Genomic DNA, 23,144 nt, shown 5'->3' with positions numbered 1-23,144 from the left:
AATGTGAATTCACATTTTCCCCATACCTAAGGAAGAGCACTAGATATTTGTCAGTTGCTTTAATCACTACCAGCCGGATAGGTTAAAAGTGATTTCTCTTTCTCTTTCTCTTTTTTTACTTAATTGATTACTAGTGAGATTGAACAGCTTTTCACAGATTTATTAAATATTTGTATTTCTTTTGTGAAAGGCCTGTTTGTATCTGTTCTTTCTCTGTTTTCTCTGAGTGCTTCACATGACATTGATTTGTCAGATGCTAACTACAATTCTGGCACCAACTCCACTTCTGATCATCAACTAAGATTCTGTACCCAATTCATGTGTGTGTGTGTGCCACCAAGCAATTCTCTGTCATCAGCTGGGTGTCCTACAGTTCAACTCAGTTTTGACACTATCTACCGGGACGTAGCATCAGATCCCACAAGTTAAGGGCTCAGTCCTACAAGTCCCCCCATCTTCAGATGTCAGTCTAAAGTTCAGGTGGTCACCTTGGCTTCTGACCGCCTGGATATAGATTGGAGGTTCCAGTGACCCCCTCCTTGTTTTTAATTAATTTCCTAGAGTGGCTCACAATTCAGAGCAGCATTTTACTTACTAGATTACCAATTTATTATAAAAGTCTATAGCTCAGGAGCTGGCCAAATTGAAGAGATGTATAGGGCATGGTATGGGATAAGGAGGGTCGTGGAGCTTCCGTGCCCTCTCTGAGTGTGCCACTCTCCCCAAATCTCTACAAAGTCCCCAAATCTCCACGTGTTCACCAATCCAGAAGCTCTCTGAACCCTTTCCCTCTAGGTTTTTATCGAGGCTTCATTATATAGGCATGATTGATTAGATCACTGGCTATTGATGATTGACCTCATTCTCCAGCCTCTCATCCCCAGAGGTAGGATGGTAGTAGGACTGAAAGTGCCAACCCTTTGATCTCGTGGTTGACTCCACTGTCAAGCCACCCCCATCCTTAGGTTTCCTAGGGGCTTTTGAAAAGTCACCTCATTACCATAACAAGAGATACCTTTGTTGCTCCCATTCCTTAGGAAATTCCAAGGGTTTTAGGAGCTCCATTCCAGAAACTTGAAGGAAGACCAAATACATATTTCTTATTCTATATCACAATATCACACTAACGTATTCAGAATATTAAACTTTTGTCTCTTTTTAAATTATTTTGTAAATCAAGAGGTGACTCACCCATTGAATTTTTCCTTTCTAAAATTTTTAACTTTTTAAAATTGAGGTTTAATTGATTTAAAATACTATATTAGTTTCAGGTGTACAATGTATTGATTCAAATGGAGTACAGTACTCCATTTATAGTTATAAAATATTGACTATATTCCCTGTGCTGTAAAGTATATCCTTGTAGCTTATTTATTTTATACATAGTAGTTTGTACCTCTTAATTCCCTACCCCATCTTGCCCCTCCCCTTCCTTCTCCCTACTGGTAACCACTAGTTTGTTCTCTATATCTATGAATCTGTTTCTGTTTTGTTGTATTCACTAGTTAATTTTTTAGATTCCACATATGTGATATGTATTTGTCTTTTGTCTTTTTCCACTAAGCATAATACTCTCCAGGTTTATTCATGTTGTTGCAAATGGCAAAATTTTTATCCACAAAGTAAAAAGACAGCCTACTGAATGGCAGAAAATATTTACACGTGATATTACTGATAAGGGGTTAATATCCAAAATATATAAGCAGTTTATACAATTCAATGTAAAAAAAAAAAAAACCCAACAATCTGATTAAAAAATGGGCAGAAGACCTGAATAGACATTTTTCCAATGAAGACATACAGATGGCCAACATGCACATTAAAGATGCTGATCATCGCTAATCATCAGAGAGATGTAAATCAAAACCACAATGAGGTATCACCTCACACCTGTCAGAATGGCTATCATCAAAAAGACCACAGATAACAAATGTTGGTGAGAATGTGGAGAATAAGGAACCCTAGTACACTGTTGGTGCTAATGTAAATTGGTGCAGCCACTGTGGAAAACAGTATGGAGTTTCCTCAAAAAAATGAAAATAGAAGCATATGATCCAGTGATTCCACTGGAGATATAGATATATATATATCTCCAATATATACTCCTGTGTATATATCTGAAGAAAATAAAAACATAAATTTGAAAAGATACTTGCACCTCACTGTTCATAGCAGCATTATTTGCAATAGCCAAGATATGGAAGTAACCTAAATGTCCATCAACAGATGATTGGATAAAGAAGATGTATCATATATATATCACACACGTATATAGTAGAATACTACTCAGGCATAAAAAAGAATAAAATCTTGCCATTTGCAGCTCATTGACTTTTGAAAAGTTTTATGGTGAAGCATGATAAACACTTAAGGTATACAAGACATCAGTGAATTGTCACAAAGACAATACTTATGTAACTTGACCCAGGTGAAGACAAACACTGCAAACCCTCCAAAGTTAGTAGTCTGTCAAGGGCTGGGAGAAGTGGGTGTGTTCTGCTCCAGGCTCAGACATTAATAGTACATTTTCTATAGAGAATTTAAAATCAGTATAATTATTGACTAAAAGTCAGTTTGCTTTTTGTTATCACTATGCATTGATCATTTAAAAAAATGTATGTGTAATATCTACTTTACTCTGTCCAGTTTATCTGTCATTTTGTTATTGATTGGTGCTTGTTGTATGCACAAAGATATACTCTTTTCCTTTTAGGAGCTTTATTGTTTTGACTTTTACATTGAGATCTATGATCTGCCTGAAATTAATGTTTATGTATGGTATGAGTTAGAGGTCAAGTATAATTTTATTTTCCCTTATGCATATCCAAATGACTTAGCACATTTATGCAAAGGTCAAACTTCCCTCACTGGTCTGCAGTGGAAACTTTGTTATACAAGCATCCATTTCATGTATGATCTGTTTCTGTGATTTCTGTTCTTTCCTTTCATCTCTTTGTCTAATATACTGTCTTAATGACTGTGCTTTATAACAAGTCCTGATAGGAGAAAGTCTTTTTGTTTTTCTTCAAGGTGTCTTGTCTTCATTGGCTATTTGCATTTCTGTATGCATTTTTGAATCAGACTGTAAATTTCCATTAAAAAACTTGTTAGGGTTGATTAGGATTCTATTGGGTCTCTAGCTCAGTTTGGTTAGAATTAACATCTTTACAATGTTAAATCTCAGAAACATGGAATATCCCTTCACTTATTAAATACCCTTTAATTTTTAAAAATACTGTTTTCTGCAACATGGATGGATCTAGTTGTATCATACTGAGTGAAGTAAGCCAGATGGAGAAAGACACATTTTATATGATATCACTTATATGTGGAATCTAAAAAATAATACAGATGAACTTGTTTACAAAACAGAAAGAGACTCACAAACATAGAAAGCAAACTTATGGTTACTAAAGGGAAAAGGGAGAGAGGGATAAATTAGGAGTATGGGATTAGCAGATACACATCCCTGTATATAAAATAAACAGCAAAGATTTACTGTACAGCACAGGGAGCTATATCTTGTAATGTCTTGTGATAACCAATAATAGAAAAGAATTGGTAAAAATATGTGTGTATAACTGAATCACTTTGCTGTATGCCTGAAAGTAACACAATATTGTGAATCAGTTATACATTGATAAGAAAAAAAGAGGTAAGGGGAAATTTTTTTTTAAAATACTGTTTTCTGTAGTGTTATATGTAGAGGTTTTCCACTTTTCTTATTGTTTATTTCTAGGAATTTGATGTTTTTTGATAGTATTGTAAATGGTATTAAAATTTCATTTTCTAACTTTATTGCTGGTATATAGAAAGACAGTTGGTGTTTAGATAAAAACTTTTGTATCGCTCAGCTTTGATAAAGTCATTTTTTCTGGTAGTTTATTTGTAGCTTATTTTGGATTTTCTGTATGTACAGTCTGTGAATAATAGTTTTTTCCCTTTATTCCCAGTTGTCATATTTTTGTCCAGCTTTCTGCTTGTTTGCAGTAGAAGGGTTGGCCTAAATTACCCAGTCAGCAATATTGGAAGCAGAAATTTTTCCTAAATGAAAATTTCAAACAGTATTCCATTCTCATTTCTGAATTATCTTTGAATTTAAACCCAAATCTCTGAGTACTTCAACAGTCATGAAGCCCAGAGAGAGATAATAGTGTCTTTTGAGACATCATAAATGTTCCTAAAGGCTGTATAAACAGATATTATAAAATCTTTATTTTAAATATTTAAAATTAGTTTTGGTGGTGAGAACTCTTACTGTGTATCCCAAGGACTTATATATGAAAGCTTATCAGTAGTTTAAAGAATTCCTCAAAGTAGTGAAGCCACAAGGTGCCTCTGATGTACTGTCTTCTTAAGTATCATTCTTAGAAGCCTCCCACTGGAGGTAGCCCAGGAAGCACTCCACTTTGCAGAGGGCATTGTCTTGCCCCAGTAGTGCCATGTGGTGCCAGTAGAGATGAACAGCAGGAAGAGCTCTCAGAACTGTGTGGGGAGAGAAGTGGCATATGAGTGTCAGTGTGGGCAAGTGTCAGCTAGTGCTTCACAGAGGAAAATTCCAAGTCGACTATTACCTTGGGGTTGCAGCTGAGGGATCAGTCTTGTTGCAGCTTGTCCTCTGGCAATGTCATGCATGCTTCTGTGAGCTGGAGGAGTCTGTGGGTTGCCATCAGCAAGGTAGTCAACAGATACTGAGTGTCTCAGGAAAGTGATTGCAGTTTAAAACAGACAACCTCTGCAGGGTTGTCTCCATGGGGGAATCTGTGCCATCCTGATTGTAGAGTTTCAATGGTAACAATATGAAGCTGTGGAGATGGACCAGCAAAAGGCAGTTATAATGAGCAAGGGCTGTATTAACTATTTTGGGAATTAAGGGAATGGGCAAACAAAAGCTGCAACTGTAATTAGTGTTGTGGAATGAAATCATCCCTCCCTTTTGTCTTCCACAGTGCTTTACACGTGATGGGTGTTCAATTAATGTGATATGTGTGTGAATTGTCATTAACACTTCAGACAACTTTTAAAAACTATTGCAGATGATGATGCAAATATGTTCATTAAAAAATTAGTATCTTTAACCAATCTAGCAGGTTAAATAATTTTATTATTCCTCTAGATTACAGTTTTTAAAAGATCAAATTTAGGGGAAAATCTTGTTCTAATTTTGGAGCGTGATATATTTGAATTTAGTTTGCAGTTTTCTAGCTTAAAAAAAAGCTGTAATTATAAACAGCAAATGGATGGGATGTGAGACTGATTTAAGTTAAAAAAATTTGTGGCCTTAATTAATTTAGAAGGCTGTATGTTTTCAAAATGTATTGACATTGTAAGTAAAATTTATTTTCATAGTAAATATTTTAGGATTCTGTAGGAAGCCACATAGAGTAAAATGCTACTTATTTTTTTCCCCAGTGATGTTTTACTGAATCATTTTATTAGTTGTATGTGCCTTTCTTGAGTTGGAGATTTATGCAGGGGGCTAAAGAAATCTTTCTACCCGAAACGTAAACTCTTTACTGTTTTGTGGGTAGAAGTCCAATGATGGGCCTTAAGTAAGCACAGATGCTAGCTTTGCAGTGGGAGGGTATAGTTCAGTGGTAGAGTGTGTGCTTAGCATGCACAAGGTCCTAGGTTCAATTCCTAGTAACTCCTTAAAAAAAAAAAAACTAGCTTTTACAATTGTGTATTTTTATAGAATAATACTATCTTGTCCAGTAGTCTATTTCTCTGAGTTTTTCTAGATAGAATAATTTTTTTTATTTTTTTATAGATAGAATAATTTTAACCACTCCTTAAGACTCTTCCAATAAATTATGAGGCAAATACTTTTGTTAAACAAGAGTTCACTTATTAGCATGAATATTTCCTAATCTTTCTCCATTCCGTGTATATTTTAGCTACTTAAAAAGCTGGGTTTTCATATATGATTTTTTTTTTTTTTTTGGGTAGAGTATACTTTATTGATGGTACATGACAAGGCAGGGCTCCCTAAGCCCCTCTCCTACTTCAGGGGGTGTGGGATGGAAACTGTGTGGAGGTCAGATTCTCAGCGTGTTGGGGGATCGAGTTGGGGCCAGGACTCCCCAGCAGCTGAGGGCCTCTCTCTTCCTCTTGTACTCTTGCTGGGGCTGGGGGTTCAGGGGCTCTTACTCCTTGGAGGCCATGTGGACCACGAAGTCCACCACCCTGTTGCTGTAGCCAAATTTGTTGTCGTACCAGGAAATGAGCTTGACAAAGTGGTCATTGAGGGCAGTGCCAGCCCCAGCATTGGAAGTGGACTAGTGAGTGTCACTGTTGAAGTTGCAGGAGACAACCTGGTCCTCAGTGTAGCCCAGGATGCCCTTGAGGGGGCCCTCCGATGCCTGTTTCACTACCTTCTTGATGTTGTCTATATTTGGCAGGTTTCTCCAGGCGGCAGGTCAGACCCACAACAGACACGTTGGGGGTGGGGACACAGAAGGCCATGCCACTGAGCTTCCCATTCAGCTCTGGGATGACCTTGCCCATAGCCTTGGCGGCGCCAGTAGAAGCAGGGATGATATTCTGGGCGGCCCCTCGGCCATCACGCCACAGCTTCCCAGAGGGGCCGTCCACAGTCTTCTGGGTGGCAGTGATGGCGTGGACTGTGGTCATAAGTCCCTCCACGATGCCAAAGTGGTCATGGATGACCTTGGCCAGGGGGGCCAAGCAGTTCGTGGTGCAGGAGGCGTTGCTGACAATCTTGAGGGACTTGTCATACTTCTCGTGGTTCACGCCCATCACAAACATGGGGGCATCAGCAGAAGGGGCAGAGGTGATGACCCTCTTGTGAAGGTCACCCTTCAAGTGAGCCCTGGCCTTCTCCATGGTAGTGAAGACACCAGTGGACTCCACAACGTACTCAGCACCAGCATCACCCCATTTGATGTTGGCGGGATCTCGCTCCTGGAAGATGGTAATGGACTTTCTATTGATGACAAGCTTCCTGTTCTCAGCCTTGATAGTGCCATGGAACTTGCCATGGGTGGAATCATACTGGAACATGTAGACCATGTAGTTGAGGTCAGTGAAGGGGTCATTGATGGCAACAATGTCCACTTTGCCAGAGTGAAAAGCAGCACTGGTGACCAGGCACCCAATATGGCCAAATCCGTTCACTCTGACCTTCACCATCGTGTCTCAGAGACTTGGCTGGCACTCACGAGAGATGCGGCTGTCTGTTGAACGGGGAGGAGCAGACAGCCCATATATGATAATTTTTCTCAGTCACAATGAGCACTTTAGAGATCAGTCTCTAAAGCTGGTATTTAATTTTGGTTCTTACTCATAGCAATATGTCTTTTCAATCATGAGTTGTCTTTATGCCCTTGAATATGGTAGGCTAACTATAGGTTATCTAAATGTCATAGTCATGAAAGAAATAGTTGATAATTTATAAAAGCTGTATTGCCTCACACCATACACAAAAATAAACTCAAAATGGCTTAAACACTTAAACATAAGACAAGATACTATAAACCTCCTAGAAGAAAACATAGGCAAAACATTTTCTGACAAATCTTAGCAATGTTCTCCTAAGGCAGTCTACCCAAACAATAGAAATAAAAGCAAAAATAAGCAAGTGGAACCTAATTAAACTTAAAAGCTTTTGCACAACAAAGGAAGCCATAAACAAAACAAAAAGACAGCCTACAGAATGGGAGAAAATATTTGCGAATGATGCAACTGAGAAGGGCTTCATTTCTAGAATATATAAATAGCTTGTACAACTTAATAACAGAAATATGAACAACCCAATCCAAAAATGGGCAGAAGACCTAAACAAGCAATTCTTCAATGAAGACATACAAATGGCCAATAGGCACATGAAAAAAATGCTCAATATCGCTAATTATCAGAGAAATGTAGATCAAAACTACAATGAAGTATTACCTCACACCAGGCGGAATGGCCATCATTCAAAAGTCCACAAATGATAAATGCTGGAGAGGGTGTGGAGAAAAGGGAACCCTCCTACACTGTTGGTGGGAATGTAGTTTGGTGCAGCCATTATGGAAAACAGTATGGAGATTCCTCAAAAAACTAAAATATACTTACCATATGATCTAGCAATCCCACTCCTGGGCATATATCCAGAGGGAACCCTAATTCAAAAAGACACCTGCACCCCAATGTCCATAGCAACACTATATACAATAGCCAAGACATGAAAGCAGTCTAAATGTTCATCAACAGATGACTGAATAAAGAAGCAGTGGTATATTTATACAGTGGAATACTACTCAGCCATAAAAAGTAAAACAATGCCATTTGAAGCAACATGGATGGATCTGGAGATTGTGAAGTAAGCCAGAAAGAGAAAGGAAAATACCATATTAAATCACTTATATGTGGAATGTTAAAAAAAAAAAAAGACATGAACTTATTTATGAAACAGAAACAAACTCACAGACATAGAAAACAATGGTTACCGGGGGAAAGGGAGTGGGAAGGAATAAATTGGGAGTTTGAGATTTGCAGATACTAACTACTATATATAAATTAGATAAACCAGTTTATGCTGTATAGCACAAGGAACTATATTCAATATCTTGAATATAGATATAATGAAAAAGAATATGAAAGGAATATATGTATGTATTTGTATGACTGAAACATTATGCTGTACACCAGAAATTGACACAACATTGTAAACTGTCTATACTTCAGTAAAAAACTGGGAAGAAAAGGTATGTTAGGCTGTTAAGGTTAAGTTCCAGATAGAGCCTGGGGAATCTTTAGAAAACATGACTTTTCTTTTTTTTTTTTAAAAAAAAAGTGTGTGATTGAATCAGACTTACTAGTGTCTAGTTCAGGCCATGAGTGCTTAGTATATATTTGTTTCTTTTTGAAGGGAAAATGTTTCTAATGACTACTTGATAAGTTTTGTATTTTTATAATTTTATGATTAGAATTCATGGGTCCATTTCACAGAAGACTTCTTAAAAATTACTGATTTTTAGTCCATTTGTCTCTTCTCTAGCAAGTCCCCAAATGATAAATTGATTCAAATAACACTTAAAAAACTGAAATACTAATACATATTAAAACAACTTAGAATAAACTATAATTTGGATTATTTAGTATGTATATTTTATGTGCTATATGTAGGAGAATAATTAAACATAAAACTAATGGAGCAGTCTTTTTTAGGAATCACTTGATAGAAAGCAGCAAACATTTCTCACAGAAGTAAATGGATGAAGTGAACCTGGTTTATCAGGAAAAATTCAGCTTAGTATTAACAGGAAAATGGCTTTCAATAATTCAGTCCATTCTGTCAGTACTGCTGGACAAATTAATTGCTGAGTTTTGAGTATATTAGTCAAGATTCAACATGGGAAATAGAACCACTGTGAGAGTTATTGGATAAGGGATTTATTATAGTACCTAGACTGTACACAACTGTAGGAGTTGTTGGAAATGTAGAAGTCAGGAAGCAGAAGGGTCAGAAAAATAGTCACTAGTAGATCCTTCTGAAGTACTGGTACAGGTGTGTGAGTCAGAACTTACTAGGAAAATTTTAAGAAGCCAAATGTGTACAGCCATCAAAGTGAGAATGCAGTGAGGATGATCGTGGAGAGGTCTGAGGGAGGCTGTTGCTCCGTGTAGCTGTTGCCTTCGTGGGTCCAAAGCCCAGAGCCAGGCATCTGTTGATGAGCCTTAGGCTGCTGTTGGTCAGGTGGGGTCGAAGAGCTGAACACAGGGGATAAAAGGAGAGTGAGGACAAGCTGAAAGCTGCCAGGCGCCTCTGTATTTGTCCTCACCGTTTGTAACCATAAAGACCTTCTAAGAGTTTGGCCATCTCTGACTTGGTGTACTATACAGGGAAGGGAATTCTGTGAAACAACAGTTCCCAGGTGGACCAAGTTCATGATAGAATGGTCCAATACGTTTCACTTCCCATTTTGGGCAGCTCTTTTGGATTTATCTCATCAGTAGATAATGAGGACATTGTAATACTTTGAGCCTCAAGATTTCTATTTCCTTATGGTATTTACTGAGGAAATGTTCATATGCTGTTATCACTTGAGAATTTGAAATGCTATACTTTGGATAACTTTTCTTTTTCTTACTAACACCATGGCCTTCTCCTAATGTATTTTATTATAATTTCTCTGTACCTTATTAACTGATTTTTCTCTTTGGTGTTAAAGTTTTGTAATCCCAGTAAATGAATTACAGGTCAGAAAATATTCAAATTTTGAAGAGGAAAGCGGGTACAAAATTTAAATGTGAATAACTACATAGTCTTTGGTGGATTTGGAATTTAAAATAACCAAGTGTGCCATAAGACTGCCTGCTGACTTTCTGAAATGTTCATACTCCACTCTAGTTAAGGGGAAATAAGAGGAGGTGACCTTTTGCAAGAGATTTTAGTTTGAGGACTTCTAGGCTCTTTGAAATACAGAGCCTCAAAAATTTGTCAGCTCCACTGACACATTTAGCCAGCAAAATTAAGTGGTCTGCTATTCTCAGAATCCCACTAGATCCTTTGTGCTCCAGGTCTGCCTTCTGTCTTCTGCAGTGCATGTGTAAAACATATGCTTGCTAGTTAGTTTTATTTTTAATGGATGATCTGACAGGGTAGGGGAGTAAGGACACGATTTTTAAAAAAAAAGTGCTAAAAATAATGGGGGAAGATATAGCTCAGTGGTAGAGCTTGTGCTTGGCATGCACTGCATTCAATCCCCAGTACCTCCATTAAATAAATAAATAATAATTAAAAATAAATAAACCTAATCCCCCCCCAAAAAGATTGAAAAAAATTTTCTTTTAAAAAAAGACAAGTGCTGAAAATAGTTTTCATTTATCTTCTTTCTGCAGTCCATAGTGGGTGGAGATTCATTTCTTTTTTCCCATTTAATTTTCCTTTTTTCTTCCTTTAGAGTTGGGGAATCTCTTCTAATTTCTTTTTTTTAAATAGACTTTTTTCTTTTATTTGACTTAACAAAATTATTTTCAAGTTTATTTTCTTTTTATTATTTTTTTAAATTGAGGTATAGTCAGTTTATAATGTGTCAATTTCTGGTGTACAGCACAATTCTTTAGTCATACATGAATGAACATATATTCATTTTCATATTCTTTTTCACCATAAGCTACTACAAGATATTGAATATATTTCCTTGTGCTATACAGTATAAACAGTATAAACTTGTTTATCTATTTTATATATACACCAGTCAGTATCTGCAAATCTCGAACCCCTAGTTTATCCGTTCCCATTCCCCTTCCCCCCAGCAACCACAAGTCTGTATTCTATGTCTGTGAGTCTGTTTTTGTTTTATATATAATTTCATTTGTCTTTTTTTTTTTTTTTTAGATTCCACATATGAGTGATATATGGTATTTTTCTTTCTCTTTCTGGCTTACTTCACTTAGAATGACATTCTCCAGGGCCATCCATGTTGCTGCAAATGGCGTTATTTTATATTTTATGGCTGAGTAGTATTCCATTGTATAAATATATCACAGCTTCTTTATCTAGTCATCTGTCAGTGGACATTTAGGTTGTTTCCATGTCTTGGCTATTGTAAATAGTGCTGCTATGAACATTGGGGTGCATGTGTCTTTTTGTATTAGGGTTCCCTCTGGATATATTCCCAGGAGTGGGATTGCTGAGTCATATGGTAAGTCTACTTTTAGTCTTTTGAGGAATCTCCATACTGTTTTCCATAATGGCTGCACCAAACTGCATTCCCACCAACAGTGTAGAAGGGTTCTCTTCTTCTAATTTCTTTTAAGAACATTCACTGATAATAACTAAAGTATTCCGGAGAGTTACATGTACTTCTCAGTTATAATCTTAGAATATTTAGTATATTCCAAGTTGGTTTTCAAAACCTCTTCAGTTTTAGTATACAGTAGACCTTTGGAAAATGAAGGGGTTGGGGTGCTTAACCCTCTGCGCAGTTGAAAATCCAACTATAACTTATAGCCGGTCCTCCGTATTCAAGGTTCCACATCCTTGAATTCAACCAACTCAGATGGTATAGTACTATAGTATTTACTGTTGGAAAAAATCTGAGTATAAGTGGATCCTTGTAGTTCAAACCCGTGTTGTTCAAGGGTCAACTGCAGTAATTGATTTTTTAATTTCACGCTTGCCACCCAGGTAAAGACTACGTTTCCTGGTCTCTTTTTCAGCCAGAGGTGGATATAAGATTGAGTCTTAGTCATAGGATATGAATGGAAATATTGAGTACATCTGAATTGTGTCCTAAAAAGGAAGGGAGTTTTGCCATCCTGTACCCCACTTTTCTCTTTTCTCTGACTGGGATGCAGGCAAAATGGTGAGAGCTGAAGCAAGTATCTTAAGTCTGTGAAATGGACAGCACTGGAACATTTAACCAGGCTTTTACATGAGAAAGAAACAAACTTCACTTTTATTTAAGCCACTGTTATTTTGGGTGTCTCTGCTAGAGCAGCCAAGTTGATTACCTAATACATATATTAATGTGATATACTTCATATTATAATTAGGCAATATCTTAAGGAATAGAAACTTGTTTAACAAAATGTAAGTAAAATGAGATTTTCTTTTAAGAACCTGGGATATCTCCTGGACTCAATTGCAGAGGAAATAAACAGTCAGTTGCTTCTCTTGCCTGCTCTCACAATTGCTTCTCTCCAAATTTTCAAATATCTCACTTACTCACTTGCAAGGTAGTATGTTATGTCTGCCTTAAAATAGCAATAGCAATAGTTTGAATTGCTATCTCCCAGAAAAGAGAATATGGTGGGTCCAGCCTTAACCAGTTTTTCTCTAGTCCAATAGGCTGTGGCTACGGGGCAGTGTCCCATGATGGTGTGGGACTGGCTTCTGGGCATACGAGTAGAATCTTTTTTTTTTTTTTTAAACATGTAGCTGGGAAGAGGTAACAGTTCAAGTTATATCGACATGAACTTAGACAATCAAAGTTTTTTGAAATGTGTTAATACTTTCTCCTTACTGTTCAAGTGGTTCCTTAATTTTTGTAATATTAGAAAAGGGTTTGAAATATTGCGAGAGTCCTCTTAGTGTGTTAGTGTCATAGTGTGGGCTAGGTCATCAGCCCTAAAATAAAATGCTAACATTGCTCAGGAGAATGTACGAGAATATCATGTAAATCCATGAATTATAATATCACTGTGAAGTTTGAAAAATGTAATTTCTATTATTTGACAAGACAAGAGAGGTGATGATACAAATTGAAAGATAAGAAGTTTGTTTTCTTTTATATTGTTTATCTCATTAGATAATATGACATAGCTTCTATTTGGTACCTTCATTTGGAACAATTTGGATAAAGTTAGTGATGCAGTATCCTTCCATACTAAGTTTGTTTTCTGAATGTTGTAGTGCTTCTTGGATTTTTATCCCTGGGATATACATCATATATTGTCTGGAATTAGGAACAGTTATTAAGAGGTATAGATAATATTCATTTTATGGATTATTAGAAATTTTTCTTTAAATTTAAATTCAGTCATGTCAGGACTGAATTAATATGACAGATGCATCTGTACTTTCATGAATAAAGGGAAAAACAACTAACAGAGCACTTATTTTGTGTGCCAGATTGTGCATATAATTGGAGACTATTTACTAGAATATGTGAGGCAGTTAATTATTGTGAATTACATATTTTTAAACCTTTTGAGGCAGCCGGGACCCTTTGCTTAGTGACTGAAGACGCTTGATATTATTTGATGTTGTGGCCTCAAAGAAGGAAGTAGAATAAGATACTATACAAGATATTTTCACTTTTGGCAAAAGTTTTCGGTGCCCACCCCCTCCCCTAGTTAACACCATTTCATTTTGGTATCTTACCTTTCATTAGTGGTTCAGAAAAATCCAACTTGGAAGTGATATGTGTGACACCAACACTTTTGCTTCTGATGGACCATAAAGATGCTCAGTTTAAAACAAAATTTTAGCTTTATTTCTTACCTAATTTAGTTTCTGATATCTAATTTTATTTAAATTTAAGGATTGTGGCATTTTAATTTCATTCTTTTACATGTAGTTGTTCAGTTTTCCCAGCACCACTTATTGAAGAGACTATCTTTTCTCCATTGTATATTCTTGCCTCCTTTGTCATACATTAATTGACCATAAGTGTGTGGGTTTATTTCTGGACTTTCTATCCTGTTCCGTTGATCTGTGTCTGTTTTTGTGCCAGTACTAGGTAACCAAAGCTACAGTAATCAAAAGCATATGGTTTTAATTACTGTAGCTTTGTTGGTGGGAATGTAAATTCGTGCAGCCACTATGGAGAACAGTATGAAGGTTCCTTAAAAAATTAAAAATAGAGTTACCGTATAATACAGCAATCCCACTCCTGGGCATATATCCACATAAAACTATAATTTGAAATGATACATGCACCACAATGTCTATAGCAGCACTATTTACAATAGCCAAGACATGGAGGCAACCTAAATGTCCATTGACAGATGAATGCATAAAGAAGGTGAGTTTTATAATGTATACAATGGAATATTACTCAGCCATAAAAATGAAATAATGCCATTTGTAGCAACATCGATGTACCTAGAGATTAAGTCAAGTAGGTCAGACACAAAAAGACAAGTATCATATATCTCTTTTATGTGGTAACTAAAAAGAGAAAAATGACACAAATGAACTTATTTACAAACCAGAAATAGACTTACAGACATAGAGAACAAACTATGGTTACCAAAGGGGAAAGGGGTGGAGGGGAGGGATAAATTGGGAGTTTAGGATTAACATATGCACACTACTATATATAAAATAGGTAAACAAGTTTCTACTGTATAGCACAGGGAACTATATTAAATATCTTATGATAACCTGTAACAGAAAAGAATCTGAAAAAAAAATATATGTATAATTGAATCACTTTGCTGTGTACCCAAAACTAACATTGTAAATCAACTATACTTCAATTTAAAAAAAAAGAATTGTGGCATTTAAAAGACCTGAGGGATATGAAAATGAATATATGTATGTATATGCATGACTGGAACATTGTGCTGTACACTGGAAATTGACACATTGCAATTGACTGTGTTTCAATTAAAAAAAAAAAAAAGACCTGAGGGGAAAGGATGGTAAATGAAAAGCAGGCCATTAAGGGAACTTTGACTCTAATGAAATAAAGTCTCTACAGATTAAAAGGGTCATTTTTGATCTCATGATAGCATCAGTCTAGATTTTGTCCATTTTTATAAGCATTTCTGGCATTGATTATTCACCTCATTGTCTAGTGTGGTAGCAAACATTTTAAGAGTATGGTTTGTGTTAATAATTTCCCTGAAAATGATCATATTTCCAACTCTACTACCATACCTTAATTATGGTCCATAGCATCTCTCATCTGGCCTTTTGCAATAATATCCTAATTGTTTTGCTAGTGTCCAAGTTTATACCTCTTCCAAACTGCTACCCCGCACCCACTGCAACAGTGGTTTCTGATTTACAAGTTTAGTGGTGCCACTATTCTTAAAAACCTTCAATAACTTCTAATATCTAGGGATTAAAGTACACATACTTTAATCACATTAAAGTATTACAATCAAGGCCCTTTTACAGCATATTAATTAAATTGCTGAAGTCACTTGGCATGGTTATAGAGTTAGTAGCAGAGGATGGTAAAGTTGGAAGTATATTTTGCTGCACAAAAGAAATACGAAAGTGTGAAAATGGAATCCCTGCTCCTAGGGACCTTACTTAGTGGAAATGCAATTCAGAGCATAGACACTGACTAGTCCAAAGTTAGTAGTGCATGAATTTTGGAGAACCTGTTGACCAAACTACTCTAAAGAAGTTGAATAGCAAATATATATTGAATTACATCAGTTTCCCATGATGTGTTGTTGTTTTTATGTTTCAAACTTTCTAATTTTTAAGCAACATTTTGAGAAAAATGACAATTAGAAAAATAACATCCCACTTTTCCTCTCAAATATTGTGTATATCATTGTAATACATTTGAGCTTTTTAATATTTAGTATTAATACAAATTAGAATTGATGGTGGTACTTTAATGTTCCAAACTTGATCTGTTGTTTTTCTTGGAAAGGATAATGTAAATAACTATTTTAAAGTTTATGGTTCTTCCTATTTTCTAATATCTGAATTAAAAATATGTTATATAGAGTTATGTTTGTTTATAGAACAGATTCTGAGTTTTGTCCTTGCAATATATTCATAAAAGAAGCAACTTTACTATTCTTTAGTAACTTGTGTAAGTCAAGACTGGAAAACTTGAATTAATCAGACAAAACTTGAAATCAGAATTAGGCACTGATAAATGAGCAAAGGATAGATCTTGAGGGTTTTCTCTGCAGTTGATTGCTTATTATCAGTCTCTTGCTTGTGCTCATTCAGATTTTATTTCTTTGGTTCAATTTATGTGTAGTTTGGGCCTCTGTTGTTAGGTGCGTATATAATTTTTAAATCTTCCTGATGGATTGACCCTTTTATCACTATAAAATATCTCTCTTTATCTTTAGTAATTGATTAATTTTTTAATGGAGATACTGGAGATTGAACCCAGGACCTTGTGCATGCTAAGCATGTGCTTTACCACTGAGCTGTACCACCACCTCCTAGTAACTGATTATTGATTACTGGTTATTGATTACTGGTATTGATGCTGATTATTATTGATGCCCATACTTTATTCAGATTTGCGTAGGTTTTATCTAATAGTTTTTGTCTTAATGTCTATTTAGTCTGACCTTAATATAGCCATTCTCTTAGGCATGGTATATCCTTATCCATCATTTTTATTTTTAACCTATTTGTATCTTTGAATCTAAAATGTATCTTCTGTGGACAGGTGGATCTTATTTGTTTATCCAGTCTGACAGTCTTTACCTTTTGGATTGTTTAATTATTTATATTTCATATTTTTATTGATATGGTTGGATTTCATCAATTTTGCTTTTTGTTTTCTTTGTGTTTCATGTCCTTTTTGTTTCTGTTTTACCTTTAATGGTTTCTTTTATATTAAGAGAATATTTTCTAGTGCAGCATTTTAATTGCTTTAATGATTTTTTTCACTAATTTTTTGAGTAATTTTCTTAGTGATTGCTCTAATGTTTACTATATACATCCTTATCAGAATCTACTTCAGTTATATGCTAACTTCCAGTGAAATATTCCTCCTATATAGTTCTTCTCTTTTACCCCCTTTTGCATTGTTATATATGTCTATATATGATAGAAACCCAGCAATATATCATTATTACTTTACAATATTTTATCTTTTGAAGACTGAGAGAATAAAGGAAAGCAAGTGTATATTTGTAGTTTGTTATATTAGCCTTCTTATTTATCACTTATGGTTTCATTATATTGTGTGGATTCAAATTACCATCTGGTATCATTACCTTACTCCAGTACAGCTTTGCTCCCATCTGCTGCCTCTGTGCCTTTTTTTTTTTTTTTAAATATGGATTAACATTACTATCTAGTGTCACTTGTTTTCAGCTTGGAAAAACCTCCTTTAATATTTCTTGTAAGGTGGGTCTTCTAGTGATGAATTGACCCAAGTTTTTATTTATTTGGTATGTCTCTATTTTGCCTTCATTTTTCAGACATAGTCTTGCTGGATATGTGATTCTTGGTTGACAGTTTTTTCCCAGCGCTTTGAATATGCCATTCTGCTGCCTTCTGGCCTCCATTATTTCTAATCAGAAGTCAGTTATTAATCTTATTGAGGATCCTTTATGTATGACAAGTTGTTTTTCTCTTGCTGCTTTCAAGATTTTCTTTGTCTTTCACCATTTTGACTGATATGTGTGGGGGTGGACCTCTTTGCATTCATCCTACTTGGAGTTTTGATCTTCTTATATGTGTAGATTGATATTTTTCACCAAATTGGGGGAGTTTTCAGATATTATTTTTAATTTTTTTAAATTAAAAAAAATTTTTTAAGTTTAGTTATGTTTTACTTGGCAGACATTTCTGAGGGCTCGAACCCCTTCAAGCCTGGGATGACAGCCTCTCAGATTGCTCTCCAGACATTATTTCTTCAATATTTTCTCTGTTCCTCTCTCTGTCTACTTTTGGTACTCTGATTATGTATATGCTGTTGTGTGTATTAGTCTGTGTTCTCTAGAGAAACAGAACCAATAAGGGATATACTGTTGACCTTTGAACAACACAGGGCTTAGGGGCACCGACCCTCCACACAGTTGAAAAATCCACATGTAACTTAGAGTTGGCCATCCATATCCATGGTTCCTCTGCATCTGTGAATTCAACCAACTGTGGATTGTGTAGTACCTTGCTATTTAATATTGAAAGAAATCTGTGTAAAAGTGGACCCATGCAGTTCAACCTATGTTGTTCAAGGGTCAGCCATAAATATTATGGTTCAGAGAGAGAGAGGTTTATTTTGAAGAACTGGCTCATGGGATTATGGAGGCTAAGGGGTCCCAGGATCTTCAGTAGGAAGGCCGGTGAACCAGGAGAGCCAATTGTACAAGTTCCAGTTCAAGTCCAAGGCAGGAGGAGACATATCAGAGCTCAAAGACCAGACCATCAAGGAGAGAGAGCTAAATCTCTCTAGTTCAGAGTCTTGTTTTATTTAGGCCTTCAATGGACTGGATGAGGTTCACTCACATTGCAGAGGGCAATCTACTTTACTTAGTCTACAGATTCAAATGTTAATCTCATCCAGAAACACCTTCACAGACGTACCCAGAATAATGTTTAGTTGAATATGTGGGCACCTTGTGGCCCAGTTAAGTTCACATACAAAATCAACCATCACAACATACAGTGTGCTTAATGGTGTCCCATAGTTTTCTGAGGGTCTGCTTAGTTTTCTTCATTCTTTGTTCTTTCTGTTCTTCAGATTGTATAATCTCTGTCAATTTGTCTTCAAGTTCACTGTTTATTCTGCTAGCTGAATTCTACTGTGGAGCCCCTCTAATGAGTTTCTAAATATAAACTTTATAATTTAGAGTTTTCAGTTTACAGAAAAATTACAAAGATAGTAGAGAAAGTTCCCAAATACCCCATACCCAGTTTCCCCTATTATTAACAACTTACATTAGTATGGTATGTTCATTACAATTAGTAAACCAATATTGATACTGATTATTGATTGTTGATATTTTTTAAGTCAATATTTTATACAAATTGCCGTAGTTTTTTACCTGACGCCTTTTTCTGCTCCAAGGTTCCATCTACGATACCACACTACATTGTCATGTCTCTTTAGGCACCTCCTGATTGTAACAGATTTTTAGACTTTGTGTTTTTGATGACCATAACAGTTTTGAGTAGTACTGGTTAGTTATTTTTTAGAATGTCCTTCAATTGGGATTTCTCTGATGTTTTTCTTGTGATTAGACTGATGTTATGTGTTTTGGGGAGGAAGACCAGAGTGAAGTGCTGTTTTCATCACATCATATCAAGGGTATCAGTGTGACTTACTACTGTTGATGTTAATCTTGATCACGTGGCTGAGGTGGTGTTTGTCAGGTTTCTCCACTGTAAAGCTGTTCTTTTTCCCTCCTTTCCATCCTGTCCTCTTTAGAAAAAAGTCACTATAGAGCCCTCACTTAAGGAGCCGGGAGTTATACTACACCTCACTGAGGATGGAATATCTACATGAATTATTTGGGATTCTTCTGCATGGAAGATTTTCCCACCCTCCCCCCATTTTATTTGTTCAATTATTTATTTATATCATTATGGACTCATGGGTATTTATTTTATACTCTGGGTTATAATCTAAGTCCAATACTCCTTTATTTTGTTGCTGAGATTGTTCCTGCTTTGGCCAATGGGAGCCCTTTCAGTTGCCTCCAGTGCCACTTTGACATAACCCATCTTTTTTGTTGTTGTTTTTTTGTTTTGAACATTTCCTTTCTTGGCACCGCAGGATGCTCATTTTGTACACTTCTTGCCCCAGTCTTAGAATCAGCCATTTCTCCAAAGAGTCCTGGTTCCTTTTTTTGGAAAGTGTTATTAGAAACCAGGGTCTGGGTGGTAGGTATATGCTCATGAATTTTTCTTTTTGGTTATCGTACTAGTTTTCTACTCCAGAATTCCCATTTGGTTCCATTTCCAGTATTCTCAGTCTACCTTGCCTGGGGGTAGAGCTTCTGCCCTATGAGTGGGGGCTGGGTAGAGGCAAGGAGCCCCTGTCTTCTCAGCCATGCTTGCCTGCAATAGAGTTTCTGCAGCATGGGGCTGGAGCTGGGGAATGAGAAATGCTTGTGACCTGCTGGTGACAGTATTAGGAGAGGATACTTCAGTTCTATGAATGAATGAATAATCTTCATTTCTTCCATCATGTTTTCTTTATCCTTTGATAGTAGTTAATTGATAACACATTTCTTTAGAACTTAGGTGAGTTTCTCTAACTCATCTCTTCTCTCCATATTTTATCTTTTGAAAATGAAGCCTCATTTTATTTTTCATAGCTAAAAGAATACTTCCATTTGTAGTCCTCTAACTGTACTTTTTGTGTGTCTTGTTTCTGTGGTTTCTTAAATAAAATCTTCAGGACTAAAGGTAGTTGAAGTGCATTTGCTTTCCTCCAAATCAAATAGATGCTTTACAAATATATCTCAGCAATTCTGCTTATAGATGATTTTTGATTCATCAGTTCTTGGTTTTTGTCTTGATACTACAGAACATAATTTACTTTATATGGTAAGTTGAAGGTATCTTTACTTATAAGACTCGATAAATTATCAGTAATGTTGATAGTACAGTACAGTTTTAGAAGTGGTTCTAGATTTAGCTTAGTTCTTGTTTAGGCTGAGTAGAAAATTTTTCAATAATTCTGTTCAACTGAATAAAATAACAGTGTTTTGCAAGTAATTGTCATCAGAACTGGCGAGACTAAGCTATTGCTTGCTTAAAGAATGTTTTATTTACTTTAATAAAAATATTGCTCTTAAAATGCTAATGACGTTTCATGAATCTGTTATTCCTTGTGGGTCTTGGCATAAATTACTTATCTCATTTGGGAAATTTCTTTAAGCACAGGCTTATAATTGAGATGATAAATCCCACTTTCTAGAACTATTTAGCCTTCTTATTTCATTATCTATTGTGTTAAATGAGACTTATTTAATTACTAATAACAGTTTTTTTTTATTATGTGGCTACTATGCATCAAAAGTTTTACTTATATAACCTTGAATTTTCACCTGTAAGTGGGTAGTATTAGTCCCTCTTAGTGAATGAGAAAACAGACTTAAAGAGGATAAATAACTTGCTCGTGGTCACATAATTAGTGAAGGTTGACACTAAGATGTGTCAGTATTCTCAGAAGAATTAGAAAGAGGAGTTCAGGTAGAGGAAGGGTTTGTGCCAATCAGCAGTGCACTAGGCCTGATTGTTCATTGTCTTCATTGGTCTTGGACTGTTGAAATAATGTTTTTTCATCTTCTAAGAAGGACATATTAACAGGTAGAAACTAAAAGAAAATTCGCTTTTGATTTTTAAAGTTATTAGGATATGTTAGCTTATGTTAACATAGTCATACATATGTTTGAATAATTCAAAATAGATAATAGACAGTATTTAAATTTGGAATGTGCATGGGTTTCTTTAAAATATTGAATCCTGTGTCTATGATTAAGTAAACTGGGAGTTATTTCAAGGAAAATGATACCATGCTGAAAAGCAGGCTCCATGGTCACCAAGAAGCTGTCTAGTTTTCTCACCTACTCTGTTGTGAATGGGGAGAGGGTCCTTCAGTCAAGCCAAAGCAGAACTCCTCAGAAGCTGATTAGGAGACCTTGGATATAAGCTTTGTTTCCTCATTCATATAATGAATGGGTAGGGTTTATTTTAGCTTTAAGATTCTGTGATTTCCTGAACAAGAAGATGGTAGTATGTATTTCAGAATGCTTTACGTATCATTTGTATGGAATTAAAAACACAAGTAATTAAGTTTGTGCTATAGAACTATAAAGTAAAATGTACTATGGATAATCCACATACAGATAGTAGTTGACAGTAATATTGTTTACAAGTCAGTTACTGTTATAAATATGCATAATCAATTCTTAATTATTTAAGAATTATTAGAATTGTTTATTGAAGCCAGTTTCTTTTCTCTGTATCTTTCGTTTGGAAATGTGGATCGTTATTAAATTCTCTTTCAGTTGATAGGCAGAAAAGAGTTGAAGTGCAGATACAGGGTCTAGTAGTGGTACAGTGTCTAGTTTCTAGGAAATTATGATTTATCTAAGGGAAATAGATATATATGCAAACAATGTTTAAGTAAATATCTTAATGTTGTATGTAAGAATTTAGAGGCTAGCCTTTTGAATTTTTATCGTAGGAATCTATTAGTTAATCTTAACTAAAGAAAAAAATACCACAGAATTTATAGAGAATAACTTGTAGCTGGGCTGAACAGAGAGGAAGTTATAATTTACTTGATTTTTAAAAAATAATGGCTAACATTTCAGTTGGTAAAGACTGGGGCCAGAGGTGGGGAAATAATTTGAACAAAGGCATAGAAGTGGAAAAGTGAAAGGCATGTTCTAAGTGTTGATTAGTAGGTGTAGTTGATTTGGAGCCAAGGATTCTTATAGTGGAGAAGTAGGTAATTGTCAAAGATTATAGTTAAATTCACAGGAAAGCAATTGCAAAGGTTATAGTTAATTTCAGATTAAGTAACATAACTGCTCTGAGCCTAAATTTTCCCCTCTGTAAAATAAGGTCAGATGAGATGATCCCTAGCCTACTTAATAGGTGTTCAGTAAGTGTTTGTTGAATGAATAAATGACTGAGTGAAAGAGATGTCTTTAGCTATTTTCCTTGACATCGGTGCCTTAGAAATTTGGACTTTTTTGGTCGGCAGTGGGAAATTAATAGTTTTTGATAGTAAAATGATACAACAACTTTAGTCTAAAAAGAGTAAGTCATGGTCTCTTCCTGTAAATAATAGTTCTGTGTTTTTAAATTTATTTCTCTCTGTAGGAGTCCATGGGAGACAGTCATAATCCCTGTGGATTATAAATAGTCAGGGCTCTTTTAACACTTAAGAATATTGAATCTTAAACATATTAAGTGTTTTTGTCTAAAAATATTTAAAAAGTGAATGTAAGAGTTTAGAAACTTTTATAGCAATTTAACACCGCCACACCATTTTTATTGTATTTTACAA

The 23,144-nt window shown here is 35.5% G+C and overlaps 2 protein-coding genes across 2 annotated transcripts in view; one reads left to right on the top strand and one right to left on the bottom strand.

The window, feature by feature from the left end:
* The window catches only part of CDKL5 (cyclin dependent kinase like 5), a 124,918-nt gene that overhangs the window by 25,565 nt on the left and 76,209 nt on the right, over positions 1 to 23,144 (top strand). The gene's annotated exons all lie outside the window — the stretch shown is intronic.
* LOC102520633 (glyceraldehyde-3-phosphate dehydrogenase-like) lies at positions 5,928 to 7,218 on the bottom strand. The gene is given in 2 exon segments (XM_032475847.1): positions 5,928 to 6,389; positions 6,391 to 7,218. Coding segments are annotated over 2 exon segments (873 nt in total). The 5' UTR covers positions 7,153 to 7,218; the 3' UTR covers positions 5,928 to 6,278.

The sequence above is a fragment of the Camelus ferus genome, chromosome X, assembly GCF_009834535.1.
Source record: "Camelus ferus isolate YT-003-E chromosome X, BCGSAC_Cfer_1.0, whole genome shotgun sequence".
Lineage (NCBI taxonomy): Eukaryota > Metazoa > Chordata > Mammalia > Artiodactyla > Camelidae > Camelus > Camelus ferus.
Note: the sequence above shows the minus strand (reverse complement) of the source record. Positions and strands in the feature narration are given on the sequence as shown.